General features: G+C 38.6%; 1 protein-coding gene across 1 annotated transcript in view; it reads right to left on the reverse strand.

The window, feature by feature from the left end:
• MDFIC2 (MyoD family inhibitor domain containing 2) overlaps positions 1-6,252 on the reverse strand; it is a gene marked incomplete at both ends in the record, with an annotated part of 44,501 nt that extends 38,249 nt beyond the window's left edge. The window contains one exon of the mRNA XM_080625642.1: positions 6,165-6,252. Within this exon, the coding sequence (XP_080481768.1) occupies positions 6,165-6,252 (88 nt within the window). The remainder of the gene's footprint in view (positions 1-6,164) is intronic.
• Between the last annotated feature and the right edge of the window lie 15,063 nt (positions 6,253-21,315).

The raw sequence follows: 21,315 nt of genomic DNA on the forward strand, positions 1-21,315 counted from the left end.
TCCATTTTTTCTCTACTGATGCAACTGAGGGCAAATTTCTGAATTTTTGCCCAACTACAGTAAAGAATAGAATTGGTCTGGAAAACTTCCAGGGATGAATGAAACAATATCTCCAGGTCTTCCCCAGCATTGGCAGTTGAATGAAATGGACTTTCTTCTTCCTTTGCGGAACAAATTTACTTAAGGCAATCAAAGCTAAATAAACCTTCACTTAAATTTTTACAGTCGATATCTAGCAGAGAAGTATAACTTTAAACTTAACCCTATCACCCAGAGAAGTACCACTGTCTTTACTGTACATCTATTCCACTTTCATGGCAGTATTCAAAGTCTTATATCTCCAAGGGCCCTCCAGTTCAAAGATCAAGGACCACTCAGCTTATGAAACTATAATTAGGAGTGGTGAACTGGGACCATTGCAGATTTCATATACTCTCTCTGCATTGGAAGAGAGTCTTTAAATCTGCTGGTTTACAACTTAAAGGAAGGGTTGTCTTGATTAATTCATTTGGTCATAGTCCTGAAGCTGACAGGGCATCTTCCAGGAATGTGAGCCCCCTGGGATCCTTGTCATCAGTTTTTGAATGCATTTTTTTTTGTATGTGTGCGTGGTGTTCTTAACTGGAAGAAGTCTGCTTGGATTTCAGTATTCATCTTATAAGCATTTTGGCATTTTTTGTAACATGAAACTGAGAGGTATTTCTTTGTTATCAGTCTTCTATAAAGCATTTCAATCCAATGACTTAATTCAGGCTGGAAAAACAGAGTGAAAAAAGCTTCTGGACCCAAGTCAGCAAAATTCAGGAAGCAAGTGTCCAAATGTGTATGTAAAACTGCATTCACTGCCTTCTGAGTTTTTAGAAAGAAATTCTAAAAATGGCATTTAACTCGCTTAATGCAGGGCTGAAAGCCGGATCAGAACTTTCTCCTGAGGATAATCTCAGGAAAAGTACAAGCCTTGTACTTTTACACCAGTACCTGCAAACCAGGTAAAAAACTGTCAGGTTGTGAAAACTGGGAAATGCCCTGCGTGTCTCCAGGACAACTCTCCTGCAAAACCAGCCTCATGGCATTATGTCCTTCCTGTTTTATTACAACTTGTAAAAGTATCTTAAAGTCCCTGGGTAACTAGTGAGAGGGGCATATTGGGTAAAAAGCATCTCTGAGTGCTGAAGTATAGGTTTTGCCATTACCCCTGAGCATATAACTGAAGGACCAAGCTGTGGGATGTTTTGGTATGGTGCAGTAAGGAATAGCCCCCTGTACTGGATTTCGGGGAGGTACCACTAAGAAATGTGGCACAACCTCACCCAATGGAATTACTTCTGGAATGAGATATTATTTGAGTAATATGAATAATGTCACTATGGCCAGGTCTATGATACGAGTAGATCTTCCTTTTCACATGAACTGAAGCCCTTTTAAGGGGAGAAATATAATCCTGAACAGAGGCTCTATTTACCACTTAAGCCCTATTTTATGGTTTAAGCGCTGACCTTGTACTGACCCTCGGTACAGGGCTGAATTTCACCCTACAGCGAAAATCTGCTGGCTAGAGCAGCGGATTAAAGAAATTGGGGCTAGACTTTTTACTATTTTCAAGACAATGAAAACAGGCTTATTTTAGACAAAAAATGTTTCTGATTTATGAGAATTTTAGTGCAGAAAGGGGCTATTTTGGAGAAAGTCTTGAGATTAGAATTTCAGTTATATTTTTGGCAGGAGAGCAAGGAAGCCATTTCATTAACTTTTCACTGGAAGTTATATATGGAGGGCATTTGTGTACACAGCTGGGCAGCATAAAACAGGAGGGCTTTGTGTGAAAATATCCTGAAATGAAATTTCATTTCTGTGCAACTTGGATCTGCAGTTCAGTTCCTGTGCTGCTGTGGCCGGTTTTGGATGAAGCCGTAGGAGGGCAGTGTTAGGCCCTCACACATTTTCTTTTGCAGTCGATGCAGAAATAGTGAACAGACCACTGCCAGTCCCTGTGCAAAATCAGTGTCACCTTTTACAGCTTTATGTCAGGCAGATAAGCTCTTGCCTGCTCCCACGTATCCATATGGCTGTAATCATCAAGTGATACCAAGAGATTCGTTTGTAAGGAACTCCAAAAGCCACATGCTGAGGCTGGTGTGAATTTAGCTCTGCTTTGACCTCTCTTCTCTCCAGATGGCTGCTAATCTGGCACTAAATCACCACCATGGTGGAAAGAGGCCCTGGTCCATGTGGAAGAGGCAGCTTTGTGCTGGTAGCTGTGCTGTATAAGGTGGGAGCATCCCTGAGTCAGCCCCTGGGAGTGTTACTCATCCCAGGGTTCTTGTGTAGCTTCAGTTTTCACAGGACCCTCTTAATAATCGTGCTTGATTAGGAGCCTGGAGAGATGTTTCTTGTTTGGGGTGTGATGGTCTGCTTTTGCACATCTTGCAAGTATATGAAACAAGTGGGGACACAGGCCCATGCAGAGGACATATATTACCTTCAAGCTACGTTGGTCATTCTTTACTTATACACACATATTCATATTTTATATACTTTGTCATTTATGTCATTTTGTGCATGTCAGCAAAAGGTATATAAGTGGGGATAGTGCATGTACTGAGGATTCCTGCTTTAGTTTTTTAGAGCAGAAATGAAGATTTGCCTCATCATCTGCAAGGTTAATTTCTTTGCAAAATGTTGTGTAGACATTGGCATGGGGAACTGTCTATCTCCATCCAAAGACAAGCTCTTTCCCATGGGAAGAAACAAGCTGAGATAGCTGGCTTCACTCCTACACAAAATAGGAGTCATGGTCTGGCTTTACTCCTATGTCCCTGGCTTCTCTTGAGTTGGTTCTCATCAACACTAAGGTTAGAAAAACAGAACTACCTTTTCTTAGGTGCTTGTTCATACCAATTCTGGTTCATTTGTGTGTGATGGTCTGATACATACCCTCCGAACATGGATTTTTCTCTTCTGTTGTGTGATCTTTAGAAACAATAGTCCTGAAAACCATGCTATACTATCAGAAAAGATTGCTGGTATATACCCTTCACCCTGACACATCTTGGGATAGGCCAGTGATGATTTACCATCCTCATTCACAATCTCAACCCAGGGTGTTTCTCACGTTGTCCACATCTAGGCTTAAGTGCAAAGTGCCTTAGGAGGTACAGAGATGTTTTAGGACTTAAAGTCTAGCAAACCTGGAGTATGCATTTACTAGTCTGCTTCCCTGTTTACATTTCGTTTGTCTCATTATAGTTCTACAATCTGCTAGGTGCTGTGGAGGAACTCAGGCCCTTCACCAAAAAAAATGCTTGTGGGATATGCAAGAAATAAAAGGAGAAGGCAAATATGCTGTTGCTCATTTAAAAAAATATGTAGTCTAGGCCATGGTTATGTAGGTTTTTCTCTCCAAGACTGTACTGGCTTATGCAACATTGTTTTTTCCCCTTTAACACTCATCAGTCTTCTGGTGCACTCATGGCAGGGTGTGGGAGCACAGCAGTGGATGCAGAAGGCTTATTGAGAGGTACAGGCATGAGTAGGACTGCTTATGCTCTTCCTGCTGATACAATAAGATACAATCTTATATATGTAGCCTCAAGTTTTTCTGTAATACTTATCACAAGGCTGGTCTGTTTTCTGTTTTGCCTCATGGAAGAAGTTTTCCCTCAGAATGAGGCTTTGCTTTCTGCTTTTAGAGGCATCAAAACAGAAGCAAAACATCTTCCAAAACATAAATAACTGGCAGCCAGATTAAAATCCCTTTTCCCTGCCATGGTTAAACAGCTTCTACTGTTGAAAGCCAACAAAAAAGTAATAGGCACGTTATTTTGTTGTTGACCCATTGCACTACCAGTCCATGACCTATTACTTAGCAATGCATTAGTTAAAAAAAATGAAGTCTACGAAAGGTACTAAAGCCACAGCCTAGTCTATATTTTTTGTTTATTTCTGATACTATGTGGTTCATCGTTGTTTCTTTTAGAAGGAACAAATAATCAATACAAAACCATGAATAAAAATAACTTTTCTTTAACGTTGGATGCTAAAAGAACATACAGTCTTCTTACTGTGCCTGATGGAAAGAGTACAAGTCTGTTCTCCACAATTCGTTGTTTATTGGAATGCCTGAAATCTATACATGAGGTATTTTTAAAATATTTAAACATAGAAGTTAAGCTTCTGTTCCAGACAATTTGTTTCACCATATTCTAAAAATCCACTGTGTACCACAGAAGTGCTTCAAGCAAAGAAACAATAACAAATTTTTTTAAAAGCAAATTTCAATATAAGATAAAACAATGTCAATATTCTTATCTCAAGGAAAATATACTTATGAGACACATTCAGCTATTTATTGACTCAGCTGCTGTACTAAAGCTTCAAGGCCCAATTCTGCTCTATGGCACTTTAGAGAGAAGAGATGCCAACAGACAATGTTTGGCTCTTTCTGAAAGAGATTATGGCTGCTCCAAGAAGAAAACAATCAAAACATTACTAATGATCTAGAAACTCTGTATGGTGTCTCTCCTTAGGAAGAGGAGAAAGAAAACATTGTGGATTAGCATCACTAAGTGAGATGAACTCAGGAACTTACAGATGTGAGATATGTCACCTGGCTACTGGAGTAGGTCTGGACCAGGGGATAAATAACCATATGGGGCTCTGAGGGCCCATGTCATCAGTCTTATCCTGCTGAGGGACATGGACTAATTAAAGTCCTCCATACCTTTATAGCCCTTTTTTAAGGCACAAATCTCTTGTGCTCTACTATCTTCTGATGGGATAAAGATTCAATTGAGTTACATGTTTGCTGTTTGCAAGCTAAAGTGCAATGCTATACTGTAGGATCAAACCCGGATCTCACTCAGTTGCATCACCCCCTGTAAGGCTCAAACTGCAAATCATCCGCTTGCAGAGTTTTTATTGAGGCTGACACCTTGCAAGCAGAGGATTTTGGGTGGCCAGCCAAACAAAATCTGCATGTTGGCCAGTCAGCTCTGCCTGAGTGTGATTTTCATTCTGCGGAAATGCTGCATAAACAACGAAGACTGCAAGGCAGAGACATTAATTTAGATCTACTTTATTGCAAACTCTCTTGCAACTAAAAGATCTGACATACTATTAACTACATGAGCTTAAAATAGTGATGCACATTTTACAGATGACGTAATAGTGGCTATAAATGAGCCTCTTTCGCAATACCCCGCTACTGAATGTTTTCATAATATGAGGTCACTTGTTGAATCTTCCCAAAATACTTTTGTTAGGATTAGAATATAGCTGTTCTCATTAAAAACTATAATTTACATTTAATCACAGATACTTAATTTTCATCGTGTGCATCTTGGAAGTCTGTGCTTTAAGACTCTAATTCATGTTGTTCTTTTGTGTGTGTACGAAATACAGTAATGTGACTCTGCTATGATCAGCAAACATAAAGGTGTAATAATCTGTGTACTAACTCATTAAATGAAAGAAAGATATATTTAAGAACTTTCCCTCTTTATGTGTACAGGGATATGCAATAAGAAAACCCTTACAATCACGTCTTTCTCTTCCAAAGTATTTGAATGAATGGAATGTAATATTTGAAATACCAGTATTTTGGTGCAAATGAGTTACTTAATACCTATCATTTTTCAGCCTTTAAAATTCTATGCCTGTTTTTCTAGAACTTCTCTACTTCTGAGGGTCTGTATTTCATAAATTGCTGACAACTGATGGATGCTGTTTAATTCTAGGATAATACACTACCAAATCCAAAAATTCAGGGCTGATCTTTATTTGTATTTGAGAAAATCAAACAAATAATCCAAGTCAGTAATAGCTTGAGTTAATAAAAACTTTCCATCACAATTAAGACTATCCATACTTTCTAGTGGTTTATAGTTCAGGTCAAATAAAACTTTCCCAGGAATGCGAGGATATCAGAAAAATGAGCTTTCAGGTTACTTTAAAATTTGGTCATTTAGGCCTTCCTGCACCGTAAGCAAATGCACATACATGTTTCATAGAAGTCAAGTTACGGAATTTGTGTGGTAGGAATTCCTGGCCATATTTAAGCTCATAAGGTATTCTTATAAGCCTTTTTCTTCAAATAAGAATTTGTAATAAATGAGAAATATCTCTGAACACAAACCAATAGCTAATAACCAAGGAATGCAACTTACCTTTTTTCAGCCAAGAAATATTTTGCTTGTCATGTTCAAAACTTTCTGCTGGTTTGATTTTTACCTTGTCTGTATTGGCTTCTGACATCTATGGGGGAGAAAAGAATTTTGGGATGTCAAGTTGTTTTAAAGAAAGTTTCTGGCAAAGAAATATGTATGTTCTCTCTTTAGGTTTCAGCTATTATAAATTGTGCTTACTTATACAGACACACTTTTTCCTGCAGATTATTGATACTAGGTAATATCTGAGTCGTTAAATTTACGCTCTGTTCCTAAATGCTTTATCAATATTACAATGTTTGCAGACAGATTCTTTTGTAATGTAACTATAAATTACATTATGAAATGAACGAGTGATATGCTTCTAGCATGCTGGTAATAGCTGTACATATAACACATAGATTCAGTCTGGCTAAAAAAAGAGGCATCCAGGCTGCTGTTTGTTGTGGTTCAAAGGTGCTGTAAAGCCTGCTGTCAGAGAGGCATAATTATATAAATAATGATAAATATTTATAAATATAATTTAAACAAAGTGTATCCAAAAAAAAGAGATCTTTACTGCCACTTGTGACAATTCATTTGCTGTAGTGCAAAGAATCACATGCAAGTTACAGTACCTGAGGGTATTATGTATACAGTAGCTATCAGCCCGTACACTGTGGTTTACTTCCATTGTCTGCTAAGAATAAGATTAGGCTGTCCAGGCTTCTTCTAACTGTTTTATATTTTCACTGAATCCAGTTAGCTAAAGCATCTCTCTATTTTTACCTGTATCTCCCAACCAGGGGTGAAAGCAGCAGGGATCAGATGCCGAGGAGGAGTGCTTTCGGCCGAATCCCTCGCTGTGTGTTGATGTCCAGCATTCCCATACACTGACAAAACTGAAAGGATGAGCAGTGCACTCTCTGCCTGCCTGCTGTGTGGTGCTAGATTTGTCTTGCTGCCAGAATCAGACAACTTATTGCTGAGGGTTTTCTTTTTTTTTTTTTTTTTTTCCCTTTTTGTTTGCATGCACTCCTAGAGCTGTGTCAAGTAGGGAAGGAGGAGGGTAATCAGCATCCTAGCATTAGTGGAGTGATTAAAAAAAAATCCAAAGCTTTGCAGGAAGAGAGATCGGTTTAGAAAGGTTATTACTGCAGTTCATAACCCTGTGAATCTGCAAGAAGAGGAAGAAAATAAAAAGGGAACCAGGAAATTAATACCAACAAATCAGTAAAACGTGTCAATGTTTTGGCTAAATGTAAGTTTAAAATACTGAAGTTATTACAAAGGATGTAGAAATTATACCCTGAATGTCTGTTTACTGCTGGCACCTTGACAAAGAAATGGTCTCATCCTGTGGGGAGCTCAGTGCTGTGATGCTTCTGAGCTCAGGAGGATGAAATTCATCATCACCCAGGAGGGCAGGTCTGCAGAGATGAACTGTCATTATCTCCCTTGCAACAAGGTTGGGTGGTCCCTAGTGGAGACAAGCCCTTGTGCTGGGTGGGCTTGTCAGTAAGCAGCGCAGAGGGCAAGGACACAGTCCAGACTACTCCATACCTTGAAGGCACTAAAAATTAAAGGTTATTAGTTGGCATTAAAAATTCTCTTGCTGTAGTTACCAGCACTATTGCTGTAAAGTTAATAGGAGTAGGGTAAAGCCTAAAGAGAGTAAGATTTTAGGATGCTCAAATGTTGCATCTTACTTTTTCTATAGGGCAAGAAGAAAATATCACTCTGCTTCCCAGAACTGGATTTTGAAAATGGTGGTTGCAGAGCACATTCAGAATTACTCAGTTATCTTACTTTTTAAGCAATATTTACAAAATTTCAAGCAGCATTTGTCACTAGATACTATAATCCAAGATCCCAGTGCTTAAGTGTGGCCAATAAATAATAACATATTCCCTCTGTTATGACAATTATCTTCCTCTACTCTCCCATCACATGTCATTCTTGCAAGAAAGAAATGTTTTCTTTCTTTTTTTTTTTTTTTTTGAATCTCCTGTGCCAGCATGACTGAGATTCTTCTACCATCTTTAGCTAATTGTGAATTGCATGGTAAGTGCCTACTTACATCTCCAAATTGCAATGATTAGTCTTGCATGGTTTGAAAACCTATTTTAAGCAGGGTACTTTGGGAATAATTGCAACCACAGGGGGAAAACATCTAGGGGAAATATTTTAAGATCTTTGTTCCATTCCCTTTGGATGCAGCTTTGAGAATCGTGTATTTTCAATTGCAGCTCCTGTCTTTCTCTCAGAAACACTATTTTTTTCCATGTTGTTGCACCTGCAATGCTTTAAATGTAATCTTTGGTGTTGATTCTTCAGCTGGATTTGTCAGGGCAGGCCATAGAGCTCCTGCTGGGTCCTAATAAAATCAGCTAGGCTCCACATAGATCCATCTAGATGTATGTCATTGCAACTTGGACCTGGTGCTACTGTGCACTTCAGAAGCACGTTTAAAATGAAGATATGGGTTGTTTTCAAACAAACTAGAAAAAAAAAAATCTTTCTCTAGTTCATTTGGCACCACCTCACTGTTTTTCTAGAGAATTTGTCAGAATCCTGTTGTCTCCCAATGAAAGTAAAATAGACAAGAAAACTCCCTCCAAACCCACAGCCCTGAAAGCTGTAGTTGCTTGAAATAACATTCCCTTTAGTCTTGTTCTTAAGGGTTTTTCTCACTTAAGCTCTCCTTGAAACTAGAAAGAGCTAGGACTGAGCTAGACTCAGCCTCAAGGAGTATTAAGAAACCAGTTTTGCTGGCAGCCCATTGCTAAATGTATCCCCAAACCCAAGCAAACACAAGCCAGACTTTATATCTGTGCTTCAACAAAGATAATGCAGATGACTATTGAGATGACTACTTCCTCTGCTGTTGTCACCTGAGATGCTGCCTAGGACCTCTCTGAGTGTTGGTAGGAAGCCTATCTGCAGAAATCACCTAACCTCAACCTCAGGAAATAGCCCACCAGTGAGTAAAGAAAACAATAAATAACTTTCCTAGTTGGAGTATTCATCATTGCTGATATTCAATTAATGGTCCTAATGTTTTAAATCCAGGGACATTAAATGTAACCTTTCTTAATCTTGATCAACTTCAGTTTTCTACTGAGACATGTTCCTGTGTGCTATTTTTTGTCTCTTTTAATTAAGTATTTTGGATAAATGCATCAATATTTCTGTTTCCTAATCAATCTTAAAGCAGTTAGAGGAAAGGCAGGCTTGCCATGCATTCTTAGTAATGCCAGGTGTTGCAAAGCAAGAAAAAAATGTTATGAGAGAAGGTCATTAATATATTGAGTAAACTTGTTTCTATTAAAGCTATAATTGAATTTTTAAAGCCCTGGCCCATTTAAACACCGAACTTTAGTTTATGGTTTGATAATTCATTTCACTTTTATTTTATAGGTTTTCTTTATAGCTGTTAAACAGCTATGGGCTATCACTTGTTCATTTTCCTTCCAGATTGTGAAATAGGGTATTTATATGGAGGATAACAAAAAATAATCATAATGCCAAAATAGATGTAATATCAATCAGTTGCCAGATAAATGTACTGTATAAGCGCTTGTTGAGATTCAGGAGTATATTTTTCTGGTCTGCTCAACTAGGAGTGCATTCAAGTCTTTGCAGAGTTAGAGAATAGGAAACATTAATAGGCTGTAATAACCATCAAGGCAAGGGAAAAAAAAATTGTTGTTGGTCTTAGCAAGCATCTAAACTGTCAAGGCTTCCTCATGCACTTAATGTTAGGTCAGGAGTCCAGAATCAGAACCCTTTCCTGAGTCTAAAGGAGGATGTGTAACCATAGCCAGAAGAGTTTTTGGGTACATTTATGGGTACAGTATTTACAGCAAGATACTTCACTACCCAAAGTGACTTCTTGAGGATATGAACTGTGTGCCTAGAAGTTTAATTTTCCAGCGTGAATTTTCCACAGCACAGCATTACATTAAGCAGTAATTTCTTTCTTGCACAACCCAGGTAAAATGTAGCCACTTGTCCACTGGCAAGTGGCGCTCTGTACCTTTGGAATACCCCACACTGCAGTAAATGTGGCTTAAGAAAAAAATAATCCTATGATGAAACTATGCCTTTGCTGCCATTTACACCCTGGGGTGATCATTTCCAATAATAAAGTGAGTATAATGTGATGTGCCCTGTCAAAGTTAAGGAATTTCTTCTTGATCATGTATCTGTAGGTAGAATATTAAGTTGTGGGAACACGATATACAGCCAAATTATTCTGGTGATTGCATGTAAAATGCATGGTTTTTTAGCCGAACCGTCATGTCCTGTGAGTGCTTCAAATGCAAAATAGTCTGTTTATAGAGACTACCTCAAACTGGCACTGACAAATGATCTATATGCCTGCAGAGGCTCTGAGCAGTACTGAGACAGTAGGATTCTATTCCGCATTGCTCTGCCTCTTAGGCACTCTAGATAATTTTTCGGTGACTATGTCCTGCAAAGGGAGACATAAGGCTTTATTTCACTTTTCCACTCAGTGCCACTGTAGGTCACTGAATGTCTGGGAACATGCTTAAACTGGAGAATGGAATAAAGCTTGAAAAGAGTTGCAAAGGCAGGTTAGAATAGAGCTTACCAATGAGTAGTAGATGAAGCACAAATCAGTAAGATTGAGAATGCTCCGTATTTCCACTGAACAGTAAAGAGGGAGACTTAGTGTCTTTAATCTTCCAAGAGGGTAAGAGGGGGATTACTTGGTGTCTGTGCTAAAAAGTGATGATGAGGACAATGTTAGTATGAAGGGCAAGTATGGAAAAAAAGTTGGAGGGATAGCAGTGTGGTGCTGGGATAGGGAAGGCAGAAAGACACAGCCCCTAAACCTGCAGCCACAAAAGCCCCATCCAACCTGGGAAAGGGCTTCTGAATGCAGCAGTATGATTTGGCCATCTTCCCTCCTACCAGCAGAAAACTTGAAGGCCCCAGTCAAAATTAAAGCCTAGACTTTATAATGGTTTTACAGTAGTCTACAAACTATGTGCGCTTTTATATATTCTGGCTTCAAGCAGAAAATCTCCCATGCTGTTTCATTCTGTCCATCATGGGCCAAGTTCTCCATTTACCTCTGTGTGTGCTTTTTTTTTTTAGAGATGCTTCTGTATTTTCTTGCCATTTAGGTGGGTGCATTTGAGTGGAAAGTACCTTAAACCCAAGAGCTCTTTAAAAAGTTGATATATAGTATGTTATGGGACAATTTCCCCTTTTAAAGTCTATTTGATGCATTTGGAAAGGTGGGTTGCAGAGGTCCCATGGGTGGACCCATCCAGGCACTTGCTACAGGAGATATTTCTAGACAAATATTTTAAAGCCTCTTGGGCATTACAACAAAAATCAGGAAAAAGTTGATGCATAGAAAATAGCAGAATAATTGCTTCAATATCACGGTGTCTACCAGTATAAGAGATGGGAATGTGACCATCTCATAGAGAAAATGTTTTCTTTGGCATATAGGTGTAACCAACAGTAGTTATAAGACTTTTATGGGAGTTTACAGGAGTTTGTGTAACAGGTATAAAAAATTAGGATAGCATCTTCATTGCAACAGTTCATTACTACTTTCTAGAAACTGGCATCTTGACTTATTATAGGCCCCCTAGTTCGATATTTTCACAGGAATTTCACAGAATGTCAGGAGACCATTTACTCCTTGTTTAGCTTAATGCAGGGATGACTTGCATCTCCTTTCTGATACTTGGACAACCTACTCTTGAAGTCCCATGAAGATACCCAGGTAGATGCTGTGTCCAGGAATCTACTCCAGTGTTCTTCTATCCTGGAACAAAAACAAAGGCTTCTCTTGATGTCTAACCTAACTCTTCCTTTGCTGTAGATTCAGCTGATCACCTCTTGTCCTTTCCATTGTGCTTGTGTGCAGCTGAGTTTTCTATCACTTTGTGACAATCCTTTCAGCAGATAAAGGCATATTATCACATGTTCCCTCAGCTTTTTTCAACACATATTTAGATCACATTCATTAGCCTATGGCCAATCTTACGATCTTTGTTGGAGCTGCACCTTTCTGGTAATGTGTTGTTTAAAATCATTAAATCACTTAAAATCATTAAATCATTCTTTCTAGGAGTCTGCCCATGTGGATTATAGCAGTGAGGTTACTGGAATGTCTTACAAGCTTTCTTCCTAATTATATATCCCCATATGATTATCTTATTTCATGACAGCATAAAACTGTTGACTTATATTTGGTTTATAATCTGTCCTGTTCCCCAGATTCTGTTGTGCTGCACAGCAAGGTTCTTTCTATATGCAACTGGTTATTTGTAGTAAGCATAGGATTGTGCAGCTGTGCTTCCTGAACTTCATCCCAATCTTCTTCCTGGTGTATGACGATCTGACCATGCTGTCTTTAACACTATTTGCAAGCCAGGTAGGTGCAACAGTGATTTGCTTCATCTTCAGTCACATGTAAAAAGCTGTTGGCAAGAATTTTTAAATGAAGAGGAATCTGAACATTTACGGACTCCTTTGCAGACCGGCAAAGCTTGACAGCACCTCCCTAAACAGCACTATCCCAGACAAGATGTCAGTGAAAGCAATGTGCTTTTCGAACAGAGAAAACTGACTGAAGTGTTTTTCCTTCATGCTTTTAAGTAAGCTGCTTCCCAACAGTGGTTAGGTGTGGCTGCCTTCTCGGAGGTGAGAGGGAGGGGTTTTGTCTAAATTACTCTTATGAGAAAAAGATGAAATTAGACCTCTACCTACAGGAAGATGTCAAGGGAACTTGTAGCTGCCTTGAGCTCAGCACTACTATTTCTCATCTGACTGCTACTGAAAGGAGCGTCTCCTTCTTTTGTTAAAATTTTTTGCCTTTGTTTAAATCCTTACCAGGCCAGAGAGAAGTCAGCAGTAGAAAGAAAACAGCAACTTTTCTCTTAGGTAGGGTCTCCCTGGAGTACAAGAAATCTCCTTCTCAAGGAGATTTCTACAAACTCAAGCTCCTTCTGAATGATTACGTTAGCTTCTAGCTGGAGCAAAACAGGTCTAACAGGAGAGATCAAGAACTCGCCCTAAAGGAACTGATAGGTTGGTGGTTGTGGGAGTTACTTGGGATCTTTCTTGCTAATGCTTCTATGAGATGCTTTGTAAGGTCTGTGATTTGGACTAGCGAAATAAGAAAAATTGTGAAGTGTTAAAGTTTGTGGAGGCGGAAATACATTTCCTTCCTGAGCACATATAACTGCAACTGAAGTCAATGTGAGCTCTTAGAGTTCAGTACCCTGAAAATAGGGCCTGATGTCTAAATGAAATTGAACTTCAAAAAGAAAAGTAGTTTTCTGACCCTTTTGGACCCAAAACAAAGAAGTATTTATTCTATTTGATCAGCTATTCACAAATGATGCCTTTGTCTCTTTTAAAATTACTACAAACCAAATTTAAAACTGGAAGCTCATCTTTGATGTTATCTGCAGATAAGATAGAGCTTTGAAGCACTAACAGAGACTAATTGGAACAGAATACCAATACAACTGAAAATTAATGGAAAACACAAAAACTGTTTGGAGCACTATCACTCTGAACTGGAACCATTTATTTTCAAATGCTATAGAATTTCAGGGAAAAAGTGTAGTTCTCTGGACTGTAGATGAAAGAGGAGAATTGCTTGACTCAGTGTTACACAATAACTCAAAAGCAATCATAGGGCTTGAAATTAGTTGTATTTATTGTATTTTTAAGCAGTAAATTGTTTCGAATGTATTTCAGGCTGGAGGAGAATGGGGAAGGTGTGTCACAGGTGAAAGGATATCAAATTCATATTTTCATTTGAATCAGGCTTTTTTTACCGGTTTTGAGGACAGCGTTTCTTTCCATCCTGAGCTTGAAAGAATTTTTCGAAGTTGCTGGAAAGGAAGAAAAAAATAGTAGTGCTATATATAGAAAGCATACAGATGAGAATATAGCAAAATTATATCTGAAATCAACCCTAGACCTGAACATAGGTAATAAATTGTCATCAGTTCTAGCAGTACGCAAGTGATGGAAAGGAGACTTTCTATCTCATAGGCCAAGCCTGCTCTGATGCTCTGTGAGGTTTGGTCGGCTTATGATGAGACAAACCAACAAAGGGAAAGAGCAGAAAGGAAATGTGCTTTAGAGCTACCTTGGGGAACAATTAGCCCTGGTGCAAGTTCAGGCAGCACCTTAGCCATGCTGCTTTGCGTTGTGGGCAACCTCAGACCCTAAACTGGGTTGATCCTTTGCAAGTTTGCTGAAGTAGCAGAAGTGACATGTGTATGTTTGTACCCATCCTTCTAGTAGTGTGTGAAAGCAATGTGCTCTCTAGATCTGTGCAAGAAACCCTCTTGATAGTAAAAGAAAATTATTCTGGTTGCTTAGCCAAGTACTCTGATATTAAGCAATGTCAGAACTGAGGTTGCTCAGGCAACCTTTTTTCTATTCCCTCATTCATTAACATACTAGGTGATCATATAATTGAAGCTACTAATTTTTAGTTTAGGCCATATCTTTGTTATAGACAAGGATTTGTGCAACACAGCCTGCCCAGCCATGGAGAGCCCAGGGACAGGGTTTCAGAGTTTTTCAAATACTGTTCATGGTTTGTTGAAAATGAGGAGCAGGAGGTACGTGGCCATTCTGAGCAAATAACCTCTCAAATGTGAATGAAATCTCCTTTGAGGAGAACCGCTTGCCTTTAAGGTCCCAGCATGGACATTCTCTGCCTTCTTGGGATGACATTTCACCCTCACAAGGGTTACCAAGGCAGCCCAGCCTCTTTACCCATAGCCCTACATAACTGTTTCGTTAGGTCGGATTCTCACACTGGGCAGCATCTCTCTAACCAAACAGGTATCCACTGACTCCTGGGGAGTCTTCATCTTGGTCTACTCTTAAACTATCATCTGTCCTTGTCAAAATTGCAATTGAAAATACATTGATGTCATTGTCTAAAATGTTTCAAACCACTGACCATCGCTGTTCTATTTTCTCAACTGCTTTGCTACCTGGTTAGCAAACCAGCTTGTTTTTAACTAATCCAGTAGTGACTGTATTTTCAAATGTTACCTAGGTGTTAAAACATGGGCTTTTTCTGGGGTTTTGTTTTGGTTTTGCTTTTGTTTTGTTGGGTTTTTTTCCTCTAAGGTCTCCTTCTACTGTGCAGTTTGGATGAAAAGCAGTTTAAGACTTATTCAACTGTGCTTTGTTTCCTTCTTGAAAACAAAAGATATCTCTGTTACCTGTAACATTAAAAAGTAGTACAGTATCAGCAGCTTTTGTTTTAATGCCTATTGCTTTTTCTTCTTGAGAACCTGGAATTTTGCAATCCTGTTAAATGCTTGTTTTCTCCAATAAATATTCTGTGCTGTTGCTATATTTCAGTTGTTAGGTTTCTCAGGGGACAAAGGCAGTAAAGAAAGAAAATGAATAAATAAACCACTCAGTCTTGAGTGTCCAAAAATATTGCAGTATCTTGATTTGAATAATGGCAAATTGAGACACTTTATTTGGGTACATTTCATCACATTGAAAGCTTTACATGCAAATCTAAAGTCTCCCATTCCCTCCAATTCTTTGAATGTTTCCATTGCTGATCTTTTTTTGGTTTGTCTGTTCCAACAAAAGGACAAGTCTACATGTTATTTATGAAAAGTTAACTCCTCTTGTATTAATGTGAAAAAGATGACCCATACAATAGAATGGGGGCTTATCTTCCCATGATTTGGCAATGATTAAATAAGATCCTGTGATTTTTCTTCTTTCATTTTATTGCAGGAATATGAGAAAATATCTACCTTTGTAAATCTGTTTCAGAATATTTTAAGCTGCACTTTCCTTAGTCTTAGCTGGAAATACTGAAAATAATCTAATTAAAAACAGCAACAAGACCCCTGCTCTTAGTACTTTCTTAGGAAGTTAAACTTGGGGGGGGTGCTTAATGCAGTCATCCCAAATGGGAGCACTTTAGTGGACTTCTGTTTCTAATTAAACTCCAAAACAAAGCCAAGGGTCAGCGAAGTCTGACTTGTCTTGACATTGAGAATGCCAGAGGGTTTGTTCAAATTGTGTCTTTGGTCCAGATCTGTTTCTTTCCATGTCTGATCACAAAATCAAGGAAAACATCACCGGCAAACTTGAAGAACAGGGAGGAAGAACCTCATTCCTACTATCCAGCCAGATCTTGGCTGTCCACAGCCTCCATTGTGCCCAATCCTTTATTTCACATCCTCATTTCCTTTCGTTTGTGTCATGATCTAAAACCCTGCTGACACCAAATGCACTGAAGAACACAGGAGCACTTCTGAACATGTTCAGATACACCTGTATCACCAGGTGTGTCCCAAATACATGGAAAAAAGACCCAAGCCCATTGGTTGGATAGGGTGGTGAGGTGCATGGAGGGAGCTGGTTGGGTTTGGGGCTGCACTGTGCATCAGCACAGAGCCTGACACAGCCCTTGGTGATGATGAGTGACATGAGTACATTGTAATGGGGGCCTCTGAAGGCTCTCTTTGCCTGGCCCAGCTTGTTCAACAGTACTTAATTTTTAACATGTGGAAATTTCTGAAGTATGCATCTTAGAATATCTGCTTTGCTTGCCTAGAAAGCTTTAATAATTAATGGAAATTCAGAGTTGAGGTATAGTAATGATTTATATGGGGAGCTGTCTTTACACAATCTGCTCTCAAAGCTTTCTAGAGTATTACTCTTAGTGTCTAATTAACTTCCGAAGAGTGATACCGCTCCTTTCACTTCACTGATTGATCAAGAGCTTAACTGCAAGTCATATTTTCCAAGTGATTCCCCAGTGTGTTCTCAGCTTTTATGAGTTCTTGCTGAAGAACGATACTGTCTTGGACATCAAGAACTGCTTTCAAGTTTTCAGATATAATACCTTAGATGTCAGAGTGTTCTTGTTGCGGTTTAGCTTACATAGCCACAACACAGAAATTTCTAGTCTTTAGATATGACTTTGTGAGCTAAATATTTTTCCCAGTAGCAAGTCTTCCTGGATCATCTTTCAGAGCATGACCACTCTTTGGGATTCACAGTGATAAAGATACACTAATAGAAATTCAAGTAACTAATGATGATTTACAACCAAGATGTGGTATTACAAGTACCAGCTACTAGATACAGACTTTGAAAATACAGGGTCATTTCTTTGTTCTGTTTTATGCATGAGGAGTGATCTGGGTAAATCACAGTCATTTTCCTCATCTCTAAGAGGGACAGTGATCATATATGATGATCTAGTTAGGAAAAAGAATCTATTGAGACCTTAGGACTATTGTAATTGGCACCATATCTGGTTTTAGATGGTTGAGCGTTTTATTTTCCTAAATAAAAGCTGTGTTAGAATGAAAAGACAGTCAACGGTATTAGGGAAGGTCTCATTGCACCTCATAACTTATTCTTACTGCCACTAAATTTTGCCTGTTGCAAGAAATGCAAAGTCCTAGAGATCCATGGACAGCACACATCTTCCAGAGCCTTCACTCTCTGCATCAGTCTATTCACAGAATCCTTTCAGGGTCACCAGAGGATGCATGGCAAAAATGTGCATTTTCTCAGTATTTATTTCTCCTTTTTGTTCCACCACTTTCCTGTCCCTTGTTCACGATCTCAATAGATCTCTTCGTTTTTGGCACAAGTTGCCTTGTTGTAAGTAACCAAAGCATTTTATAAGGATTTGCCTACTCATAGCTATGTTTACATTTGATATTGGCAGCTCATCATCAGCTGGTGAAACAGACCTCGAATTGAGGCAGTTCTTTACAAGCAGCCCTGTTCCTCTTGGGCTGCAGGCAGGCTATCCTGACCCCAGGAGATCATACTACCACTGATACCTTTCTTCAAATATATCAGGTTCTAAGATCTGCTATTTTCTTAACCAGTTCCTTTGCTGTTTATGGCGGTGAAAGAGTTGCTCTTAGACTAGTACTGGGTGTGCCATGTTTTCCCAGCATATTTTTTTTATCCTTTACATGGTGACTGTGCCTTCACCTTGCACCTGAGGGTTTTGCAGTGATGTCACTGGCTTTGGAGACAGTGTGCTCAGGCTCATCTGTAACTGACAGCTACCAGATTGAGAGCATCTACTTTCTTAAGATCCAAATATTCCTTTGACAGGATTAATGGCCCCACCTTTTAAGAAATTAGCTATATCTCCATTTCCTCTTTCCATCCAAACAGCATTTCTGATGATAATAACATCAGCCAGAGCAAAAGAGGAGATAAAAGCACTGGTGGCAGAGTTCCACATGTGCAGGAAGGTGTCATAAAGACTTGGAAGGATCATCCAAAATTTGTACCAAAATTAATAACTGGCTTTGTCATTTAAATCAGTCTGGAACCCTAATGTATTTATACAGAAACTTCATCAGGAAAAAGCTAGTCTGAGAGTGTTACGTTGGGACTTACTAACAATATCTATTTTCTGTGGAACTAGAGGCTGATAACAACTCAGGCACTTCGGGTTTGTTTTCTTTCTTCCTTGTATGGAGTTTCGTTGAATGTTCTGCTCATTCTGGTTAAGTATAAGTGAGTTTTGGGGCTGCTTTGATAAATGCGTTATGCTGGAGTTCCCCAAGGAGGGCTATAAAGGGACAGATACATGTGTTGGTATAGCATTTCTTCTATACTGAAGCCTTAAGACTTGATGCGAATTGCAGCAGTTATCCTATGATTGTTTCAATTAAATTCTTACCTACTTTGCCAACAGGAGAGAATGTAATATTTAAAAAAGAAATAAGGATCTTCCTCAAACATTTGTCTTGCTTAAAAAATAAAAAAAATAATGATTTTGACATCTGGGTATCAATTAATACTTCATCTTCCCATCTGTATTATTACTTTCAGAAAGAAGCATTTTGTCATGATAAATATGCTAGGTACAGGTGGAACACAAATATAATTCATTCCAGATAATAATGCTGGGATTGCCTAAGGTTCTGTGTTGGCTTAGCACTGCTTTTATGAAAGGATAAAACTAGGCCTAGCTTTTCTGCAGGTTTTATAAAGCTAATCTTCTGTGAAAATCTTACCCCAAATCAGTTAGAGAAATATTGCTATACTAGAATTGTATGTATGTTTCTTATATGTAACTGTATTACATATGTAATACATATGTAAAAGTATTAGCAGAAGCCCTTCTAATATCTGTATCCTAAAACAAAAGTTTCCAGATTATGGCGTGGCAGCCATACCAAAAAGGCACACACAGTTTGGTAGGTCCCTGTTACTGCTCCTGGTGCTGCCTCCAGCTTCTGAGCTACTACTACTGGTAAAATATTGTGAACCCCTCTGCAAAAATAAGTGTTTTCCAGGTAACAGTAAATATTAACTCATGTAAGAAACTGATGTCTTGATATAGATAACTGTATCTCCTGATGCAGATATCTTGTTTATTGAGTTGCTTTCCTCCTTGTGGTATAGCATAGAACTGCCTTGGCTTAAAAACAAAAAATGGAGGAAGGGAGGAAAACCCTTGCAAATCAAGGCATACAGTTGTATGTGTATCTGAGTGCATATATGAATCATTTTGAACCGCTCACATTCCTATTATAGTAATTTTAATAACAAAATATATTGCCCACACAGCATGATGTTAAATGTGTGCTATTCTTTAGAGGAGAAGGGCTCCAGACACTAACATTTAAATTGTGGGGCTTCTGCAGGGTAAAGCTACAGAACAGCTGATCAGTAAAGCAAGAAATCACTGCTTCAGTGTGTGTAAGGGAAAAAGGTAATAGGGATGCTGCTACCTGAGGAAAAGGGCAAGTCCTCTTACAGATAAGGGAAGAGAGAGCTGTGAGGAGGGAAAACCATGTGAGCAAAGATTACAGTTTTTTTAACAAGTGGAAAATTATTTAACATTGAAGTTGTATCTCAAGCCAGTCTCTTCTATCCCAAGACCATTGCACATTTGTAACCTCAACTTTGCAGACCACACTGTTTCTCTAAGATAACAAGGGTATGCAGATAGTAAGAGGCACAAAAATAAATTAGAAAAGGATTTCTTTAATGCTTCTAATAATGTGTTTGGACATGATTATCATAATGAATCTTGTAAAAGGAATTCACTGGTTCCCCTTTTATATGATGTATTTCTGACCTTAACCCACTTGATATGCGATTCCTATTCAGCAAAGGTACCCATAATGGAGGGGCAAGAAGGATGGTCAGAGTTCAAACAATAGGGTAAGAAACGCAGAGTAGTGGGAAGAAGCTTCCATTTTTCCCATAAGCTGGGGCATAGAAGATACTGCAGCCTCAGCTCTACAGTATCTTATGAACAAACAAATTATGCATGAGTTTGCTCAGGGGACTACTCAGCTACTCAACAATAATGGGTAATTGCCCTCACAAACTTATCCTCATATCACTCATACACACCAACACTTATACTGCAAAGAAAAGACGCGAAGAACAAATTTCAGTATAAAACACATTATTATTATGAAAATGACACATTTCCATTTAACCCTTTTCTAACAAAAAGAACTCGTTACATTTCAAAGAAAATGGGTCTAGGAAATTTTAAACGTTAGTTTCAGTATTTTCCCTTGGAAAGCACGCTCAAGATTGTTTTACTTGGCACATTCTGTACTCTTCATTGTAGCAAAGGCTTGCGGGTATCTAATGACACAATCACAGAATGCCATAGAAATTTGGAACAAAATCCCCATCTTCGATACAATTCAGCAGATTCACGCCATATGGAAATCCTGCTGTTTAATGTAACACCATTAAAAGCCACATATTGCTAAATTCATCTCTCAAAGATTTCTGCAAAAGTTGCAGGAACAATATTATTTCTGAGTTTTTAACCTTTATTCAGCCTCCAGCATTCTTAAGAGTCAAGTGCATGTTTCGTAACTGGAAATCCAACTACTTCATATGCTGGTTATATTTTGATTTCTCAAACATACATAGTAATCTAATGGCCTTGCCCCCTTCATAAAGAACTAGTAAGGTACAACTTGATCAATAACTGGGAAAGAAATGAACCATAGCTAGAGCTCAGTGTCCTAAATTATGATAAATTCATTTTAATTTATTCTATACATCTTCACCATATGCCTCTTATTCCTTTTGTTTTCCATACACTTTCAGTTCTAAGTGGTAAGTTCCCTGGGCCTAAGATTGTGTTAACATT

Source organism: Psittacula echo (assembly GCF_963264785.1).
Source record: "Psittacula echo genome assembly, chromosome: 9".
NCBI lineage: Eukaryota > Metazoa > Chordata > Aves > Psittaciformes > Psittacidae > Psittacula > Psittacula echo.